Raw genomic sequence first — 22109 nt, 5'->3', positions numbered from 1 at the left:
GCGCAGGGAGGGGGCTGAGGCGATGTGCTCACCTTGTACCGAGCGTCTCCTCCCTGCAAGCCCCGGGTCCAAAATGGCCACGGGGCTGCATCAGGATCCTGCAGGAAGGTGGCTTCACAGCGCCTGCTCAGAGCAGGCGCTGGTAAGCCAGGAGCTATGCACGTCAGATCGCCGATCTGACACAGTACACAGCAAAGTGTCAGATCAGCGATCTGTCACTTTACTGTGAGGCCCCAACTGGGGCAAAGTAAAAATGTAAAAAAAAAAATTTAAATGTGTAAAAAAAAAAAAAAAAAAATTCCTAAATAAATAATAATAAAAAAATTGTTCCAATAAATACATTCCTTTAGCTAAATAAAAAAACAATAAAAGTATACATATTTAGTATCGCTGCGTCCGTAACGACCCGACCTATAAAACTGTTCCACTAGTTAACCCCTTCAGTGAACACCGTAAAAAAAAAAAAAAAAAAAGCAAAAAACCAACGCTTTATTATCATGCCGCCGAACAAAAAGTGGAATAACATGCGATCAAAAAGCAGGATATAAATAACCATGGTACCGCTGAAATCGTCATATTGTCTCGCAAAAAACGAGCCACCATACAGCATCATCAGCGAAAAAATAAAAAAGTTATAGTCCTCAGAATAAAGCGATGCAAAAATAATTATTTTTTCTATAAAATAGTTTTTATCGTATAAAACTAAATAAAACTGTAACCCTAACCACACCCCTAACCCTGACACACCCCTAACCCTAATCCCAACCCTATTCCCAACTGTAAATGTATACATAAAAAAATGATATAAATGAGGTATCGCTGTAATCGTACTGACTCGAAGAATAAAACTGCTTTATCCATTTTACCAAACGCGGAACGGTATAAACGCCCCCCCAAAAAGAAATTCATGAATAGCTGGTTTTTGGTCATTCTGCCTCACAAAAATCGGAATAAAAAGCGATCAAAAAATGTCACGTGCCCGAAAATGTTACCAATAAAAACGTCAACTCGTCCCGCAAAAAAGAAGACCTCACATGACTGTGGACCAAAATCTGGAAAAATTATAGCTCTCAAAATGTGGTAACGCAAAAAACATTTTTTGCAATAAAAAGCGTCTTTTAGTGTGTGACGGCTGTCAATCACAAATCCACTAGAAAACACGCTATAAATAGTAAATCAAACCCTCCTTCATCACCCCCTTAGTTACGAAAAATAAAAAAAATTAAAAAATGTATTTATTTCCATTTTCCCATTAGGGTTAGGGCTACAGTTAGGGTTAGGGTTGGGGCTAAAGTTAGGGTTGGGGCTAAAGTTAGGGTTTGGATTACATTTATGGTTGAGAATAGGGTTGGGATTAGGGGTGTGTCAGGGTTAGGGGTGTGGTTAGGGTTACAGTTGAGATTAGAGTTAGGGATGTGTTTGGATTAGGGCTTCAGTTATAATTGGGGGGTTTCCACTGTTTAGGCACATCAGGCGCTCTCCAAACGCGACATGGCGTCCAATCTCAATTCCAGCCAATTCTGCGTTGAAAAAGTAAATCAGTGCTCCTTCCCTTCCGAGCTCTCCCGTGCGCACAAACAGGGGTTTACCCCAACATATGGTGTATCAGCGTACTCAGGACACATTGGACAACAACTTTTGGAGTCCAATTTCTTCTCTTCTTCTCTTACCCTTGGGAAAATAAAAAATTGAGGGCGAAAAGATCATTTTTGTGAAAAAATATGATTTTTAATTTTTACGGCTCTGCATTATAAACTTCTGTGAATCACTTAATGGGTCAAAGTGCTCACCACACATCTAGATAAGTTCCTTAGGGGTCTACTTTCTAAAATGGTGTCACTTGTGGGGGGCTTCAATGTTTAGGCACCTCAGGGGCTCTCCAAACGCAACATGGCGTCCCATCTGAATTCCAGTCAATTTTGCATTGAAAAGTCAAATGGCGCTCCTTCGATTCCGAGCTCTGCCATGCGCCCAAACAGTGGTGGCGTAGTGGTGTGCGCATGCCCAAGGTCCCGAATCCACTGCCAGGGGATTTAAAAGAGCGCGCTGTTCGTTATTTCCTTGGTGATCGGTGGGCGCGGCCATCTTCCTTTGGCCGCGCGTGCGCAGAAGCGGCGCTCTGCTGGCCGCGGCTTCAGGAAAATGGCCGCCGCGATATCCATCTGCGCACGCGCGGCACCCCGCAGCCATTTTCCTGAAGCCGCGGCCAGCAGAGCGCCGCTTCTGCGCACGCGCGGCCAAAGGAAGATGGCCGCGCCCACCGATCACCAATGAAATCACGAACAGCGCGCTTTTTTAAATCCCTTGGCAGAGGATTCGGGACCTTGGGCATGCGCACACCACTACGCCACCAACGGAAAACTACGCAAAATCTGGGGGAAGACAAGACGCCCTTTTGACCAGACCAGCCTGATTGACAGGCGAAAACGGAGACTTTGCAAAGGTATTTCGGCAACTTAGGTGGGTAATAAACGCATAACAAACACACTAATGTAATGCCCACCTCTGCCCCTATTTAACGCTATTTTTATCCCATCTTCCAAAAACGTGGTGACAGGTTCCCTTTAAGTATTTTGTGTGACATATCTCTGTGATTTAATTGTATAAAAATTCAAAGTTGGAAAATTGCGAAATTTTCAAAATTTTGGCCAAATTTCCATTTTTTTTCACAAATAAACGCAGGTAATATCAAAGAAATTTTACAACTATCATGAAGTACAATATGTCACGAGAAAACAATGTTAGAATCACCGGGATCCCTTGAAGCGTTCCAGAGTTATAACCTCATAAAGGGACAGTGGTCAGAATTGTAAAAATTGGCCCGGTCATTAACGTGCAAACCACCCTTGGGGAGTCACCTCTGCTTCTGAGGATAAGTTTATCCGAGTCACCAGCCTCAGAAATCGAAGGTTAACAGCAGCTCAGATTAGAGACCAGGTCAATGCCACACAGAGTTCTAGCAGCAGACACATCTCTACAACAACTGTTAAAAGGAGACTTTGTGCAGCAGGCCTTCATGGTAAAATAGCTGCTAGGAAACCACTGCTAAGGGCAGGCAACAAGCAGAAGAGAATTGTTTGGGCTAAAGAACACAAGGAATGGACATTAGACCAGTGGAAATCTGTGCTTTGGTCTGATGAGTCCAAATTTGAGATCTTTGGTTCCAACCACCGTGTCTTTGTGTGACGCAGAAAAGGTGAACGGATGGACTCTACATGCCTGGTTCCCACCGTGAAGCATGGAGGAGGTGTGATGGGGTGGGGGTACTTTGCTGGTAACACTGTTGGGGATTTTATTCAAAATTGAAGGCATACTGAACCAGCATGGCTACCACAGCATCTTGCAGTGGCATGCTATTCCATCCTGTTTGGGTTTAGTTGGACTATCATTTATTTTTCAACAGGACAATGACCCCAAACACACCTCCAGGCTGTGTAAGGGCTATTTGACCAAGAACGAGAGTGATGGGGTGCTACGCCAGATGACCTGGCCTCCACAGTCACAAGACCTGAACCCAATCGAGATTGCTTGGGGTGAGCTGGACCGCAGAGTGAAGGCAAAAGGGCCAGCAAGTGCAAAGCATCTCTGGGAACTCCTTCAAGATTGTTGGAAGACCATTCCCGGTGATTACCTCTTGAAGCTCATCAAGAGAATGCTAAGAGTGTGCAAAGCAATCATCAAAGCAAAAGGTGGCTACTTTGAAGAACCTAGAATATAAGACATATTTTCAGTTGTTTCACACTTTTTTGTTAAGTATATAATTCCACATGTGTTAATTCGTAGTTTTGATGCCTTCAGTGTGAATGTACAATTTTCATAGTCATGAAAATACAGAAAAATCTTTAAATGAGAAGGTGTGTCCAAACTTTTGGTCTGTACTGTGTATATATATATATATATATATACACACACACACATATACACCACACACTGCTCAATAAAATAAAGGGAACACTTAAACAACGGAATATAACTCCAGGTAAATCAAACTTCTGATAAGTCAAACTGTCCATTTAGGAAGCAACACTGATTGACAATCAATTTCACATGCTGTTGTGCAAATGGAATAGACAACAGATGGAAATTATCGGCAATTATCAAGACACACTCAATGAAGGAGTGGTTCTGCAGGTGGAGACCACAGACCACATCTCAGTACCAATGCTTTCTAGCTGATGTTTTGGTCACTTTTGAATGTTGGTTGTGCTTTCACACTCGTGGTAGCATGAGACTCTACAACCCTCACAAGTGGCTCAGGTAGTGCAGCTTATCCAGGATGGCACATGAATGCAAGCTGTGGCAAGCTTTGATGTCTGTCAGCGTAGTGTCCAGAGGCTGGAGGCGATACCAGGAGACAGGCCAGTACACCAGGAGACATGGAGGGGCCGTAGGAGGGCAACAATCCAGCAGCAGGCCGCTACCTCAGGCTTCGTGCAAGGAGGAACAGAAGGAGCACTGCCAGAGCTCTGCAAAATGACCTCCAGCAGGCCACAAATGAGTGTGTCTGCATAAATGGTTAGAAACCGACTCCATGAAGATAGCCTGAGTGCCCGACGTCCACAGATGGGGTTGTGCTCACAGCCCAACACCGTGCAGGACGCTTGGAATTTGCCACAGAACACCAGGATTGGCAAATTCGCCACTGGCGCCCTGTGCTTTTCACAGATGAAAGCAGGTTCACATTGAGCACATGACAGAGTCTGGAGACACTGTGGAGAGTGATCTGCTGCCTGCAACATCCCTCAGCATGACCGGTTTGGCAGTGGGTCAGTAATGGTGTGGCATTTCTCTGGAGGGCCGCACAGCTCTCTATGTGCTCGCCAGAGGTAGCCTGACTGCCATTAGGTACCGAGATGAGATCCTCAGACCCCTTGTGAGACCATATGCTGGTGTGGTTGGCCCTGGGTTCCCCCTAATGCAGGATAATGCCAGACCTCATGTGGCTGGAGTGTGTCAGCAGTTCCTGCAAGATGAAGGCATTGAAGCTATGGACTGGCCCGCCCATTCCCCAGACCTGAATCCAATTGAACACATCTGGGACATCATGTCTCACACCAGCCACCAAGGTCACGTTGCACCACAGACTGTCCAGGAGTTGGCGGATGCTTTAGTCCAGGTCTGGGAGATCCCTCAGGAGACCATCCGACGCCTCATTAGGAGCATGTCCAGGCGATGTAGGGAGGTCATACAGGCACGTGGAGGCCACACACAATACTGAGCATCATTTGGACTCGTTTTAAGAAAATTACATTCTACTTTAATTTTGTGTATGACTCCAAATCCAGGCCTCCATTGGTTAATAAATTTGATATCCACTGATGATTTTTGTGTGATTTTGTTGTCAGCACATTCAACTTTGTACAGAACAAAGTATTCAATGAGAATATTTCGTTCATTCAGATCTAGGATGTGTTGAGTGTTCCCTTTATTTTTTTTGAGGTGTATACATATGTGTGTGTATATATATATATATATATATATATATATATATATATATACATATACAGTACAGACCAAAAGTTTGGACACACTTTCTCATTTAAAGATTTTTCTGTATTTTCATGACTATGAAAATTGTAAATTCACACTGAAGTCATCAAACTATGAATTAACACATGTGGAATTATATACTTAACAAAAAAGTGAGTCAGTCCGAAAAATTGGGAAAACTTTGAAAGTGTCCCAAAGTGCAGTTGCAAAAACCATCAAGCACTACAAAGAAACTGGCTCACATGAGGACCGCCCCAGGAAAGGAAGACCAAGAGTCACCTCTGCTTCTGAGGATATGTTTATCCGAGTCACCAGCCTCAGAACTCGCAGGTTAACAGCAGCTCAGATTAGAGACCAGGTCAATGCCACACAGAGTTCTAGCAACAGACACATCTCTACAACAACTGTTAAGAGGAGACTTTGTTCAGCAGGCCTTCATGGTAAAATAGCTGCTAGGAAACAACTGCTAAGGACAGGCAACAAGCAGAAGAGATCACCTCTGCTTCTGAGGATATGTTTATCCGAGTCACCAGCCTCAGAACTCGCAGGTTAACAGCAGCTCAGATTAGAGACCAGGTCAATGCCACACAGAGTTCTAGCAACAGACACATCTCTACAACAACTGTTAAGAGGAGACTTTGTTCAGCAGGCCTTCATGGTAAAATAGCTGCTAGGAAACAACTGCTAAGGACAGGCAACAAGCAGAAGAGACTTGTTTGGGCTAAAGAACACAAGGAATGGACATTAGACCAGTGGAAATCTGTGCTTTGGTCTGATGAGTCTAAATTTGAGATCTTTGGTTCCAATCACCGTGTCTTTGTGCGACGCAGAAAAGGTGAACGGATGGACTCTACATGCCTGGTTCCCACCGTGAAGCATGGAGGTGTGATGGTGTGGGGGTGCTTTGCTGGTGACACTGTTGGGGATTTTATTCAAAATTGAAGGCATACTGAACCAGCATGGCTACCACAGCATCTTGCAACGGCATGCTATTCCATCCGGTTTGCGTTTAGTTGGACCATCATTTATTTTTCAACAGGACAATGACCCCAAACACACCTCCAGGCTGTGTAAGGGCTATTTGACCAAGAAGGAGAGTGATGGGGTGCTACGCCAGGTGAGCTGGACCGCAGAGTGAAGGCAAAAGGGCCAACAAGTGCTAAGCATCTCTGGGAACTTCTTCAAGATTGTTGGAAGACCATTTCCAGTGACTACCTCTTGAAGCTCATCAAGAGAATGCCAAGAGTGTGCAAAGCAGTCAAAGGAAAAGGTGGCTTCTTTGAAGAACCTAGAATATAAGACATATTTTCAGTTGTTTCACACTTTTTTGTTAAGTATATAATTCCACGTGTTAATTCATAGTTTTGATGCCTTCAGTGTGAATGTACAATTTTCATAGTCATGAAAATACAGAAAAATCTTTAAAGGAGAAGGTGTGTCCAAACTTTTGCTTTGTATATACATATATACATACATATATATATACACACACACACACACACACACACACACACACACATACATATAGTGCAATTCCATACAAATGTATAACATTATAGGCTCGATGGTACCGGTTTGTGAGGCTATCAGGCTATGTCCACACGATGCGGATTTGATGCGGATCCGCAGCGGATTTTTCCGCGCAGAAACGCTGCAGATCCACACTGTGATGTACAGTATAATGTTATTCTATGGGAAAAAAAGCTGTGTAAAAAAATCAGTGCGGAATTGCTGCGGATTTCAAAGTAGTGCATGTCACTTCTTTTGTGCGGATCTGCAGCGTTTCTGCACCCCTCCATGTTAAAATTCCGCAGTGGCAAAAACTGCTGAAAATCCACATAAAATCTGCATCAAAACCGCCTATTCACATTAGAGCAAAGTCATCAGAACATGGCAAATTAACTGGGACTGGCTATTTGTGTGTACAGAGACTTCCTGACTAACCAAACAGAAAATAATAATGGGAAAGACTTTAAGGGTATGTGTCCACGTGCAGGACACGCAGCATCCAGATGTTACAGAATAGTGGAGGGGAGGGGATTTTATCAAATCCCGTCTCCACTATGCGTGGTAACACGCATCCGGCGGCCCTGCGATTCCGGACATGCTGCGCGTCTTAAGATCGCAGCATGTCCGTGTACCTTGAAGCGACGCTGCGCCGCCGCAAGGTATATCACAGGGCCCTATGTGTGGGGTGCGATGATGTCGGATGTGTGCAATGAACACATCCGGCATAATCGCGTCACAGAAGGGGGTGGGGCTTAGGGCAGAGCGGGTTTGCCGCTCCGTCCAAACCGCCGGCCATCCTGAAGGTGGAAACATACCCTAACATGTTGAAGTTCAACGACTGATCCTTCTATTTTCATGGGAGGTAAGTCACTACCAGAGGAAACTGGCATTGGTTTACCTCCCTCCCACTTTAGAAAAGATATACACAATTGTCCAATTCGAGCATGCACGTGTACGAAGGGTGGGGCGGGTGGTCAGAAAGATTGCCTATTGACAAAATGACCAGACACCTATCGGGTGGTGTATCAGCAGCATAAGCTAGGTTCACACTGCGTTAAAGTAGCCCGTTCAACACATGCGTTAAACGGGCTGCGTTAACGCAAGTGCTGAAATTCGCTCTATCTGTGCTAGCGGTGACGGACCCGGAAACGCTGCAGCCCACGTCCCAGGGTCCGTTACTCAATGACGGCACATCGCTAGCGCACGCCCATTATGGGCATGCGCTAGCGATGCGCCCAAAATAGGGGATATTGGCAGTGTTAACGGACTGACTTACACATTATGCCGCGGTGTAACGCAGTCCGTCTAACGGACTGCCAGAACGCAGTGTGAAACTGGCCTTAGTGACACAGTCACACATCCGTGGGTCATGGTCAGAGTATAGGCATGCCGCAGGTCTCCCGACCCAAATTTGACATATGCCTCAGTCTGTGACAACGGGATGTGTAAATGTGACATGACGCTGTATTTGGTAGAGGTTTGTGTTCAGAACATCTGTAGAGAAGTGCAATACCAGCTAAGTAGATGAGATTCTAACAAACCTAATTTTACACATTGCAGATCTATGGAAGCAGTGGATGAGAAGAGGTGGAGTCCAGCACAACCATCCAGGTAGTAAAATCAAAATTTTATTGAAAATCAAAACAATTTTTTTTTTAGAACAAAACCTGACGCGTTTCTGGTACGTCAGTGCCCTTAGTCTTAGGGCACTAAAGTGCCAGAAATGCATCAGCTTTTGTTTTAAATTTTATTATATTTAAATTTTTAATAAAAATAAAATACAAATTGGCCGCTGCAGATTCGCAGCTGTTTTCCATGCGGTGTACAGTACCATGTAAACCTAAGGAAAACCAAATCCGCTGTGCACATGGTGCAGAAAATACCGCGTGGAAACGCTGCATTGTATTTTCCGCAGCATGTCAATTCTTTGTGCGGATTCCGCAGCGTTTTACACCTGCTCCTCAATAGGAATCTGCAGGTGTAAAACCGCAGGTGAAATCCGCACAAAAACTGCAGGAATTCCGCGGATTTTGCAAAAACGATGCAGAAAAATCCGCATACAAATCCGCAACGTGGGCACATAAGCCTATAAGTGTAAAATCACAGAATATGTACCGTATGTAACTCATGAACGTCCAAATGTGGCCTAAACTATTATGGATATGCTATAAATGTCCAAGGTAGGACAACTTAAAGAAAAAAAAAAAAAAGTATCTTGAATCTCAATGGTCCTCATTAAGCATTTACACGGCCAGCAGTCTAAAATCAATAAAGATCTGAATATCTTAAAATATACTGATGGACAAACATTTGCACAAAATTTTACAAAGTGAAATATTACTTGTTATACTGTAATGCTGGTAGAACTGCTCAGATAATGTAACACTGAAAACAATGATTTTTTTTGTTTACAGTTATACATAGATTTATACATGTAAATATCAATATCCACTTCCTGATCTAACATGGGTGAACATGTGAAAGAAATTCTGTGATTAGCATTGACCTATTTGCTGCTATAGAAGTCAGGCGAGCAGCTGAACGTGATGCATGTGAATGCCCCGCCATCCAGGTTACATAAAGAGAAGATTATGCAGTGATTGCTCTTTGCTGACATCCATCTTCTGCTCTCTTTTATTCTCTTGCAGTCACATTAGCTGCTCTGAGCCCATACGTCACAAAATGGCTGTTAATACTGACAAAATCATTCATCCGAGACATAAACCTAGTTCACACTGTATACAAAGCACCTCCAGCATAAAGGAGCAGGCATTTTACTGCCTCGCAATAATGTGCAATTTCACCACAATGAATGACATGAGATCACGGGAAATAAAGATTTACACATCGGAGATTCAGCAATTCTCATGCAACGATTAGATCCGACGATCCCCAGAGACACGGACAGACGTGGGGTCTTCCAGGGCACACAGAACGGTTACCATCTTTATTACACTTGCAGGGAAAAAAAATTACAGAAAAACTAAATTAACAAAAATATATATTAAAATAAAAAAATAACAATACAATTTATAAATCCATCTACGACTAAGAAATAATTTGATACTTTCTGTTCTGATTCTGTCCGCAAACCACAATAAAATATTAGCAACGGGGATGTTCCATCCACAAATAATAATAATAAAAAAAAAAAAGACACAAAAGAACTAAAATCTAAATATTTACCAATATTTGTAAACAAACACTTTTTATGTCAAACAACTAAAAATATTTTTTCAAACTGAATAAACAAGGCCTAGTAAATAATAAAAATGGAAACATAAAAAAAAAACAATTGTGAGATTTAAAGTAGAAAAAAAACAACCTAAGTTTTTTGTTTTTTTTCCGAACGTTCTTACGTAATGTCATGAGAGAAAAATTTTGAAGTGAGGAAAAAAAAAAAGTTGTGAAAAGTTGAAAACAAAGAAACAAACAAAAAAAAAAAAATAAAAAAAAAAAAACTGCAAATGCCCTGGTGACAGGATGTGTAAGTTTGGGCACAATCAGGGGGCATGGCTGGTGAAGAAGAAGCTGGCAGCATTATTAGCCTTTGCAAGGGGAAAATGTCTGGAGAGAAAAGAAAAAAAAACACAAAAAGCACGCTAAAAGCCACAGCTCTGTGTTGCGTTTTGGGCTGGAGCCCCCCAGGGTGCGGGGACTGGGGGTCTGTGCGGGGACACGGTGTCTGGAGGCTTCATTGCATTGTGGGTGTCAGTGCGAGTGACGCCATATTTGCCGGTGCCGCCGCTGTAAACAACAAAAAGTGTCTGAGGGAGACAGACAGGAGACGCTTCGCAGGATTTCAGGACATTGTATTTGTTGTGGTGGAGATTTCTCGGCTCTCCGCACTCATGTCTCTGGGAATGTCTTACAAGCCCAACCTGAACGCGCAGCTCCACGGCAACCACGGGGCTCCGGGTAAGTGACCGTGCACACCGGGCAAGTTAGTCAGGGGGAGCCAGGGGCTCGGGCCCGGGCGGCGGCGGAGGAGGGAGGTGGATGGAGATACCTGGGGAGAGCCCCAGCCTGGAGTTGATGTGCTGGCCGGTGGAATAAGGTCACATCCTGCCACTGGCGTGCTTCCTCGCCGGCTGGAGGACAGGCCGGAGAGCGCGGGAGTCCCGGGGCGGCTCCGGGGGAGGCAGGCGGCCAGTCCGTGGCCCCGGTGACAGGCGCGGCATACACGGATCAGCAGGAGCCCTTTGATCAAGTCCGTTCCAGCGTCTCCATGATCGGCTCCCCAGGGCTGCTGATTGATCTGAACCAAGCGAGCGCCGCTGAGCCCTCTGCTGGCCGCTCTCGGTATTGCAGCCCACGCCAGGGAGGGGGGAGCAGAGGAGCCAGTCCTGCCCCCCACACTGTGCTCACTACCTGCCCCCCACACTGTGCTCACTACCTGCAGCCTCATCCTTTCCGGCTCTGGACACCTCACATCATTTCTCTTCTATGTGGATTTTTATCACAAGGCATCAGGAAAGCTTTGCCTTTTAAGGACCTGGCATTTTTTTTTTAAATTTAATTATTTTTTTTTTACAATTTCAAGTTTTTTTTCATACCTTTCTTCAAAGAACCATAACTTATTATTTTTATTATTTTTTTGCGGAACAAGCGGTCATTTCAAACGATACAATTCACTTTACTGTATAATGGGGTGAAACTGTGAAAAATAAAAAAAACAATATTTCCGTCATATTTTAGATTGAGTTAGGCTACGTTCACATTTGCGTTGTGCGCCGCTGCGTCGGCGATGCAACGCACAACGCAAACAAAAACGCAACAAAACGCACGCTAAAACGCTGCGTTTTGCGACACATGCGTCCTTTTTCGCCGAAAGTTGGACGCAAAAAAAATGCAACTTGCTGCGTTCTCTGCGCCCAACAAAACGCATGCGTCGCACAACGCAGCACAACGCATGTCCATGCGCCCCCATGTTACATATAGGGGCGCATGACGCATGCGGCGACGCTGCGGCGCCGTACGTTAATGTGAACGTAGACTTATTACGGCGTTGATTGTTTAGGTAAAAATGACCTGGCGTTGTGAGTCTGCAGGTCAGGACGATTGCGGTGATGATGGCACACTTGTCTCTGGGTGTTTTCTAGGCAGGACTTGTGCTTTCCTCTGCTGAGCCGCGCGCCAGTCAGGGGTCTATTGAATGACCAGTGGGGGTTTCGGGATCAGGACCAACAGTAGGCAGGCAAAGTGTCGGCAAAATGAGAAAAAACATCCTGAAATGTTAGTTACTCTTTACTCCGGTAATCGCTATATACAGGCCGTAATATAGACTATTAGTAACTTTCAGAGAATCTATTACTGTTTGTGCAGACAGCCTCCCCAATCACAGAAAAAAAGAAAGAAGGGGGTCACACAGAAAGAAGGGGGTCACACAGAAAGAAGGGGGTCCCACAGAAACCATTCGGTATCTATTTTTGTCCCTGTACAGCTCCAATTTGGGGTCTAGATTTGATGCATTGTTTGAACAGGGCCGTAGTTGCAGCATCATCCATCTGCCATAATCTCCCAATGGAAATAACACTTATTTTTGTGCCTTGTATTGAAGGGTGATACTATAGAATACAGTTGAAAAATCTTATACAGACATATAATGGCAACACGTGAGTGGATACAGACAGAAGAAGGGCCCCTGTGTAAGAACCATATACGGACCCTTTGCAGTCCAGTAGCTCATTATAATGCATAATTCCACCTGTTTGGAGCTAGAAGTGGCCCCTGTGTGGCAGCACAGGATGCACCAATGTTAGGCCCGCCCATGGCCAAGTACAGTATATACCAGAAGTACACTTTTTGGCGTATGTGTGGCCATTAGAGCACAGTAGGCGCACACAATGTATAGGGCAGGAGCACTTCCTGATGAATTAGATCACTCTACAGCTTAAACATAACATGGAAAAATAAACCTTCAGCTCTCTCCATTCTCATTGAATTTTTGCATATGTGTGTAAGGTCATGTCCACAAAGTTCAAGTTTATATAATGTACAGTTTTGACCAAGCATGTCAACCTTTAAGTGCTTTAAAAAAATGTGCTGCTTTTGAAGAATATTTGGTAAAAGCTTTTATTCTTGTAACGTTTAAAGGGTTTATCAATTTTTCAAGTTGATGGCCTATCTTTAGGTATTGTTGAGGTTTCCACTCTCCGCACCCCCACCAAGAAGCTTCTTCCCCACAGTTACAGTTCCTTTTTTTTTAACAGCTTATATTGCAACTTGGTCCCATTTACGTAAAGAAATTGTCCACTACTTGGACAACTTATTCTCATACCCCCCGCTTGGTGCCCATAAAATAATAAAGCTTATATTCCCCTCCCCTGAGCAAGCAGAGGACGTCAGAGATCAGCTGCTGCCCAGACTTCCTCTTCGTGTTCGATTTCTTTGAAGGCGAGGACAGTGGCGCCGATGCCGATTGGGCACCAGCATCATGTGTCACAACAACCGCACGTGAGCCCCTGTACCAGGGGCGGACACAGACTGCAGAGGGCCCCTGTGCAAGTATTCTTACCGCCCCCCCCTCCATAGCGCAACAAAGTTATGTAAACATATAAGTTGCAATATTTATTATCAGTTTATAACACAACTATCAACTCTAAATAATAAATTTAAGTTCCATACTTAACAACTGAATATAACACAAAGTCATGCAATTGATGTCATATCTGGCAAATCTGGATGTGCTTATTGTGGCCTATGACTTATCAAGCAGCACAGACTGTTATTACTTTATAAACTAGAGGAAATACCGTATATACTCGAGTATAAGCCGAACCGAGTATAAGCCGACCCCCCTAATTTTGCCACAAAAAACTGGGAAAACTTATTGACTCGAGTATAAGCCTAGGGTGGAAAATGCAGCAGCTACCGGTGAATTTCAAAAATAAAAATAGATGCTCCATACCATTCATTATTGTCCCATAGATGCTCCATATAAAGCTGTGCCATATATAATGCTCCATACCATTGATTATTGCCCCATATATTATCCATATATAGCTGTGCCATATAGAATGCTCTGCACCGTTCATTATGGCCCTATAGATGCTCCATATAAAGCTGTGCCATATATAATGCTCTGCACCATTCATTATTGCCCCATAGATGCTCCATATAAAGCTGTACCATATATGCTCTGCACTGTTCATTATTGCCCCATAGATGCTCCTTATAAAGCTGTGCCATATATGCTCTGCACCGTTCAGTTTGGCCCCATAGATGCTCCTTATATAGCTGTGCCCTATATGCTCTGCACCGTTCATTGCCCCATAGATGCTCCTTATAAATCTGTGCCCTATATGCTCTGCACCGTTCAGTTTGGCCCCATAGATGCTCCTTATATAGCTGTGCCCTATATGCTCTGCACCGTTCAGTTTGGCCCCATAGATGCTCCTTATATAGCTGTGCCCTATATGCTCTGCACCGTTCAGTTTGGCCCCATAGATGCTCCTTATATAGCTGTGCCCTATATGCTCTGCACCGTTCAGTTTGGCCCCATTGATGCTCCTTATATAGCTGTGCCCTATATGCTCTGCACCGTTCAGTTTGGCCCCATAGATGCTCCACATAAAGCTGTGCCCTATATGCTCTGCACCGTTCAGTTTGGCCCCATAGATGCTCCTTATAAAGCTGCCCCATATGGAATGCTCTGCAGCGTTCAGTTTGGCCCCATAGATGCTCCACATAAATCTGTGCCATATATAACGCTGCTGCTGCTGCAATAAAAATAATAAAACACATACTCACCTCTCTTGCTTGCAGCTCCTCAGCGTCCGGTCCCGGCGTCTCTCCGCACTGACTGATCAGGCAGAGGGCGCCGCGCACACTATATGCGTCATCGCGCCCTCTGACCTGAACAGTCAGAGCGTAGAGACGCCGGGAAGATGGAGCGGCGTGTGGATCATGGACAGGTAAATATGCGATACTTACCTGCTCCCGGCGTCCCGCTCCTTCCCCCGGACAGCTGGTCTCCGGTGCCGCAGCTCTTCCTCTGTCAGCGGTCACCGGCACCGCGCTGATTAGAGAAATGAATAGGCGGCTCCGCCCCTATGGGAGTGGAGTCCATATTCATTTCTCTAATGAGCGGTCCCACGTGACCGCTGTACAGGGGAAGAGCTGTGGCACCCGGAGACCGTGGGACGGGCAGGGGAGCGTCAGGATCGCCGGGACTAGGTAAGTATGCCTCAGCGCCCTCTCCCCCGCACCCGCCAACCCTGCCACAGACCGTGACTCGAGTATAAGCCGAGAGGGGCACTTTCAGCCCAAAAATTTGGGCTGAAAATCTCGTCTTATACTCGAGTATATACGGTAATACTGAAGTGAGGAGGATTTGTTGTTTTTTTACAAAACGTAAAGGGGTTGTCCAGGACTGTGTTATTATTTGACTATGAAGCTATGAACTGATAGGCAGGTAGTTGCTAACTATCCATCTGTTCTGTGCTGGCCTAGAGTGGTCAAGGACTGCTCCTGCCACGGATCCTGCTGCTTCATGTCAATAGAGCAGCTCTTCATGTTCTAGGCTGCTCTGTTTATGGGGCATGACTGCTAACCTCATGCTGTTCAATAGCTGGCTCCCCCTGGTTATGCAATGGGGAGATAGCTGTCAATCAGTAACCAGGCGCTCTGTAGATCTCTATCCCCATCCACCCCCTATATAGTGGATCGATCATTTTAATACATTTATTCCAGGGGGGCCGGCCCTTCCCCTACCTAGACCAGTAATTAATTAATTCCTCCCCTCACCCCCCATTTTCATGTGTAATGTAAAGACCCAGTCCCGCGGATCACTGAGGCTCTGGGAAGAGTGCACGAACTACTGCACGTGCACAGCAACAGAGAGTCACAAGCAGAGCAAGTTTCAGTGACTCACTGTGACTGAGAGGCCCTCCTCCTCCCTCCTCTCTTCCTGGTCCAGCGTCTGCTACCTGTCAACTCACCGCAGACCGCAGCAGTGACAGCCAGCTGGACAGCAGCATAATATATGCTAGCCAGTGAGGAGGGGGGCCGTTTAACTGTCATATCACATGCGTGCAGCAGAGCGGGCCCCCCTGCTTCTCCTGTTAGCAATAATATTCCCGCCGGCTGTCATTCACATTCATCACATTCATTGCTTTGTATGTCCATCGGGGGCCCCCTCCCGCTCTGGGCCCCTGTGCGGTTGCACAGGTTGAACAGGCGGTATGTCCGCCCATGCCCTCTACTGCGAATGCCGACACGGGAATGGTGTTGGCACAGGAGGTGAGTATTGGCCTTATTATTTTATGGGGGGCAAACATTTTCATCAAGAAGTGGTTGTCTAAGTAGTGGACAACCCTTTTAAGGTCTAATGCCAGGCACAGTCGCTACTTAGGGTACCTTCAGACGTCAATGCATTTTTCATATTCAAAAATTGTTCTGATTTTCCCATTGGTTAGATGGGGGAAATCAATCCATCTACCCCAATTTTTTTGGAATTTGCCAGGACAGCTCCGGTGTATATTAATAATTGGTTTTGAAAGCAAGGGAGAGGTTTTCCACTGATTTCCATTGGTGGGATGGTTGGTACTGTTGATGACATCCTATGTCTGGCCTCACATTTTCAGGCAATAAGTAGAACCTCAGTCAGGAATAATCTTATCTGCAGTCCTTCGGTATTGTCTGGGTCAACAAATAGTAGCAGAAAGTAAAGCAAACAATTATTAACAGGTCCCAAATTGTGCTAACACAGCTAAAAATACCCTTCTATTTACAACAATTTAATTCAATACCACTAAAACAGTTATACTGAGGCTAAAGTTGGTAATCTGGTCCTATCAAGGCCTATGACTTACCCTACCTTACCACGGAGGTTGGCATTCCAAGATTGCAATATGGCGGCCTCGCTCACCATCGGCTCTCCCTCAGTGACCCTGTTATATCCCTCCTCTTGTTATAGAGGTTCATCAGTGGACAGGTTTATGAACAATATAGCAGCCTTCATAGTCTGTAACACACTAAATGATCATTAGTTAGCTATCTTCTATATATAGGAGTGTAGGGGTCAATTTAAGGTCCACCTTTTCCAGGTGAGATACACCATTGTCCAATGGCATCTGGCCCAACCCCCGTTCATACTCACTGCTTAAGTGAAAATTCTCTTACTGAGGCGGTGGGCCGCAAATGCGCTCCAGCGGGCACACGACCAGATATAACATGGTCACCAAGACAGTCACGTGACTGGAAGATGTCGGTCCCAGCATGCACTCCACCTAAAAATAAACACACATGGCTGGAAGATGCCGGCCTTGCTGGAAGGCAAATGCACTCCATTATGCCAGTATCATCCGCAGCACTCACTATATTGTATATATACATCAAGGAACAAGAACTGCGTTCCCAAGCAGGAAGGACCTTCTACACAATGTGTTTATGTGAAGTACTACTTAGGAGAATGGGTGGCACGAATTATATAGCCCCAGGTATACAGTTGATATAAAGGGTTAAACGTGCCCCAACAATATGAAGCAAGAAATATTTTTTTTTTTTTTAAATATACATAATCATCTGTCACTATGCATAGCATGGCATGGCTACAGAAACCTATGTGCTGAGACTTTGCATCAGGGCTGTGGAGTCGGAGTCGTGGAGTCGGAGTTAGTTTTGGTCGGAGTAGGAGTCGGTAGAAATGTACCGAATCCGACTCCAGCTTTAAAAAAAAATGTATTAATATTTCATAATTGAACTTTCATATGAATTTTATAAATGTTACTCAAATATATATGTTCTATCAAACTATGAACAACAGTGATAAGCAGTTCTGCTGGAGATAGATATATTTCTTACTTCTTGTGTGTCACTGTTCTCCACTGCCCTTATCTAATCTTACACTTGGTTAACCTCATGCTGCCCCAACCCCCCTACTTACAATGTATGAAACTGAAAGTGAAAATGTGTTGCAAATTCTTAGGGTACTGTCACACTAAACGATTTACCAACGATCACGACCAGCGATACGACCTGGCCGTGATCGTTGGTAAGTGGTTGTGTGGTCGCTGGGGAGCTGTCACACAGTCAGCTCTCCAGCGACCAACGATGCCGAAGTCCCCGGGTAACCAGGGTAAACATCGGGTTACTAAGCGCAGGGCCGCGCTTAGTAACCCGATGTTTACCGTGGTTACCAGCGTAAACGTAAAAAAAACCAAACAGTACATACTTACATTCCGGTGTCTGTCCCCCGGCGTTCTGCTTCTCTCCACTGTGTCTGTGCCAGCCGGAAAGCACAGCGGTGACGTCACCGCTGCGCTCGCTTTCCGGCTGGCCGGCGCTCACAGTGCAGAGAAGCAGAACGCCGGGGGACAGACACCGGAATGTAAGCATGTACTGTTTGTTTTTTTTACGTTTACGCTGGTAACCAGGGTAAACATCGGGTTACTAAGCGCGGCCCTGCGCTTAGTAACCCGATGTTTACCCTGGTTACAAGCGAACACATCGCTGGATCGCTGTCACACACAACGATCCAGCGATGACAGCGGGAGATCCAGCGACGAAAGAAAGTTCCAAACGATCTGCTACGACGTACGATTCTCAGCAGGATCCCTGATCGCTGCTGCGTGTCAGACACAGCGATATCGTATGGATATCGCTGGAACGTCACGGATCGTACCGTCGTAGCGATCAAAGTGCCAATGTGTGACAGTACCCTTAGTAGTAAAGCTCCTCCTCTAGACTAGATGTTTACTAGGTGTGCGTCTTCCAAGCATCTCACAGCTGCTACTCAGAAGAGAAGACTGTAAGAAGTATTATCCTTTCAACAAACTTAGCATCAGTTAACTGTGAGTACATGAGGAATAACAGTATTACTGACCACTATATCAGTTGTACGACCTGGCAATAATTTTGTACAATTGTTTTTAGGAAAAACAATTGTCATTTGGATTGTGAATGCAGAATTAAAAACCTGAGAATGTCAAAGAAGCGTCACATTAAATCAGCTGTATTTGAACATTTCACCATCACTCAAGATAGAAAACATTATGTCTGTCAGTGTATGACAAATGATCCAGACGAAAACAAATGCTGTGAAGCCAAGATCAGTGCATATTCAGGCAAAGATAAAAATGCTCCTACCAGAGCTTCTAATCTAAAGAGACATTTACAGCGCTTTCATCCAGAAGTACTGAAAGCAGTGGATGAGAAAGACTGCATCCAAACCAATGAACCAGTGCCCAGCTCTTCCAGCCAAACAAAGGAGCAGAGAACTTTGCAGCCATCAGTTGCAAGATATTTTGTCAGTGACAAAGTTACTGTGACAATGACAGTAGATACATTTATAAAACATCATAGAGCTTGTTGTAAAGGATAGTGTGCCTATTTCATTATTTTCACGACCAGCTTTTATGTGTCTGAATGGGGAAATGGCCCGCAAGCTTGGTGTTTCTCTGGAGATAGAGAGTATTAGAAAATGAGTAATCTAAGAAGCTTTTAAACAAAAGGAAGAACTTAAAAAAACTCTCAAGGGAGGCTTTTTTGTTTCTTAAAATGGATGCCGGCACACGTCACAGAGTGAACTATTTTGCCATCAATGTCCGATTTGTTTGTGACAAAAATGAAATAGTTACCAAGACATTGGCAGTAAAAGACACCAAAGCTCATCACACCAGTGAGGTTCTCCAGGTCTTGGTGGAAAAGGTTCTGCAAGACTATGAACTTAAAAAAGAGCAAGTTCTTTCTGTCATAACTGACAATGCTTCAAATATGATAAGTACTATTAAGCTAATTAATGAGAGTAATGATGGTGACCAGCAGCTAGAAGAACATTCTGGGTCCACAGACACAGAAATGTTTGAAATAGAGGAACACAGTATTGTAACTGAGGAGCAAACTGAAGTTGCTTCAGATGAACAGCAACATGATAGTTTAGATGATCTTGTTGAAACTGTGTCAATACGTTTTTTCATTCATCACATGCGCTGTGTTGTGCATACGCTACAGATGGCTATAAGAGACAGTCTGCAAGAAGGACATGCTGCTGCACTGATTGGCAAGGTGAGAAAATTGGCTACTGTTGCCAGAACCCCTAAAGTTGACTCAATTTTGAAGAGACGTGCTGGAAAAGGAGCAATTATTGATCAAGCCACACGATGGGGCAGTACTTACTTAATGATTCAGCACTTGGTTGAACTGAAAACCTTTCTTGTAGACATGGCTAACCCTCAACTGACGCTAAATGAAAGTCAATGGAATCAGGTGACTGAGCTGGAAAAATTGCTAGAGCACCCATTTACAGTGACTAAAAAATTACAAGCAGAGGACTTAACTCCAGGTATTTTCTTAAAGGAGTGGAAGAACCTGATGTTTCGCCTGTCCCAAAGAGGAGGGTTAATTGCAAGTGGCATTGCTACATCAATGAAACGGAGAGAGGAGCTACTATTACAAAATAACATTTTTTTGGCAGCTGTTTATGTAGACCCAATGCATCGGATTCCTCTAGGTGATCAACAGCTAACTAAAGGAAAAGAAGCTCTGTTTGAAATAGCAGTAAGGATGAAAGGGTTGCAGAACAGTCAGGAGGAACAAGAAGAATTTGGTCGTCCTGCCACATCTTCACCCTCATCAACTGATGAAGAATTTAATTTCGAAAAATATTTGGATCACAAGGACCGTGCAAAGCGTTCCCGCATAGAAGAAGAGTCATCCCCATCAAAGAACACAGCCAGTACATTTCAGCAGAATTTTTCATGTGCACTAAAAGAAATTGAGAAATTTGACCGTTCATCAAAAATAACAGTGCAACAAGCGATTCCTCTGTATCCTGACATTGTCAGAGATGTTGCCCGAGTGGTTACTGCTTTGCCACCAACCCAAGTTAGTGTAGAGAGGTTGTTCTCTGCTCTCAAAATAATTACATCAGATTTGAGGCCATCCATGAAGGAGGATCTGACAGAGGCAATACTTTTTCTGAGGACAAATTTATAGATTTCTTCTTATTAACTGCATAACAGTGTTTATTGCATATTTACTTACAAGAGTTTAGAAAAGTTTATAAAAGTTATTTGCTATATTCTAATAAATATAGTTTTTGCTCTAAGTGGTCTGATTACTTATATGATGGTAAGAAACTGAATAAGCACAATGTTAATATTTTACAACAGTAAATTTATTGTTACGAATTGGCCATTTATGAAGGAGTCGGAGCTGGAGTCAGAGTCGGAACCTGATAAAATCCAGGAGTCGGAGTCGCAACTGTGGCTTACCGACTCCACAGCCCTGCTTTGCATAAAGTAAACCTGAATTAATTAGACACAGAGAGGAGATTATATAAAACTAACAAAGCTCAACTGTTCATTAATTTCTCCTGGGGCCCACAGATTCCAACCGACAGGTCCATCTGGCCTCATGCTGCAAGATTATCTTGTCCCAGTCCCCTAGACTCACAGCGGGGGATGACCTCAATGACCCTATATGTGGTCTTTCCTGAAGAAGTTATATACTTCGAAACCGTTTGAAATAAACCACCACCTTACTGTACCATACTGGGATATACGTCTCCATTCTGTCGGCAGCGCGCAATATTGTCCACTACCTCCCATCACAGTCTGATGCTCACTTGCTGACCTGTTTAATCTGCGTGCTAAACTAACTGTATTTCTTGGATAAGACCCTATTTGTGCTGATTTCTCCTACAGTTTCTTGGTCCTCTTCTGAAGGTGACAGAAGGCAGGGATGAGATGCAGCATCCAATATCCGGATCTGCTTTAAAAATACCACACAACCTTCTCAAAATGCCCATAATTTTATCTGAATGTCCCGAGGGTTCCAATAAGGCATGTAATCTCATTTTCTTGTTTAGGTCGGGGTGATAAGAGTACTCCTGTCTACTGACATTGCTTGATAATAGACTGCACTCACAATATTAGCAGGGTACCCCCATCTCCAGAATCTCTTTTTTTTTAAGGTTGTTCCCTTGCTTAAAGAAATCTGTGAAATTTGAACAATTCCGCCTGAGTCTAAGGAATTGACCCTTAGGTATCACTTTCCTTAGACTTGTGGGATGATGGCTCTCCTATCTAAGCAGGTTGTTTGTTTGTACGTCCTTAAGGAGCCATCTTTTTCTTTTGATATCAAGAAATCCAAAAATGCATTTCTGT

At 44.2% G+C, this 22109-nt stretch overlaps 1 protein-coding gene across 4 annotated transcripts in view; it reads left to right on the top strand.

Moving 5' to 3' along the window:
- The first annotated feature begins 10721 nt into the window (after nucleotides 1-10721).
- CDK2AP1 (cyclin dependent kinase 2 associated protein 1) overlaps nucleotides 10722-22109 on the top strand; it is a 31219-nt gene continuing 19831 nt past the window's right edge. Inside the window, exon 1 of one of the 4 annotated variants that reach the window (XM_077293200.1) lies at nucleotides 10722-10917. In XM_077293200.1, the coding sequence (XP_077149315.1) occupies nucleotides 10851-10917 (67 nt within the window). In that variant the 5' untranslated portion in view covers nucleotides 10722-10850. Of the gene's footprint in view, nucleotides 10918-16057; nucleotides 16243-22109 lie in introns of those variants that run through there. The other 3 variants (XM_077293198.1, XM_077293199.1, XM_077293201.1) reach the window with 3 other exon arrangements.

The sequence above is a fragment of the Ranitomeya variabilis genome, chromosome 1 (assembly GCF_051348905.1).
Source record: "Ranitomeya variabilis isolate aRanVar5 chromosome 1, aRanVar5.hap1, whole genome shotgun sequence".
Lineage (NCBI taxonomy): Eukaryota > Metazoa > Chordata > Amphibia > Anura > Dendrobatidae > Ranitomeya > Ranitomeya variabilis.
The sequence above is the reverse complement of the archived record's forward strand: the minus strand, read 5'-3'. Positions and strand labels throughout refer to the sequence as shown.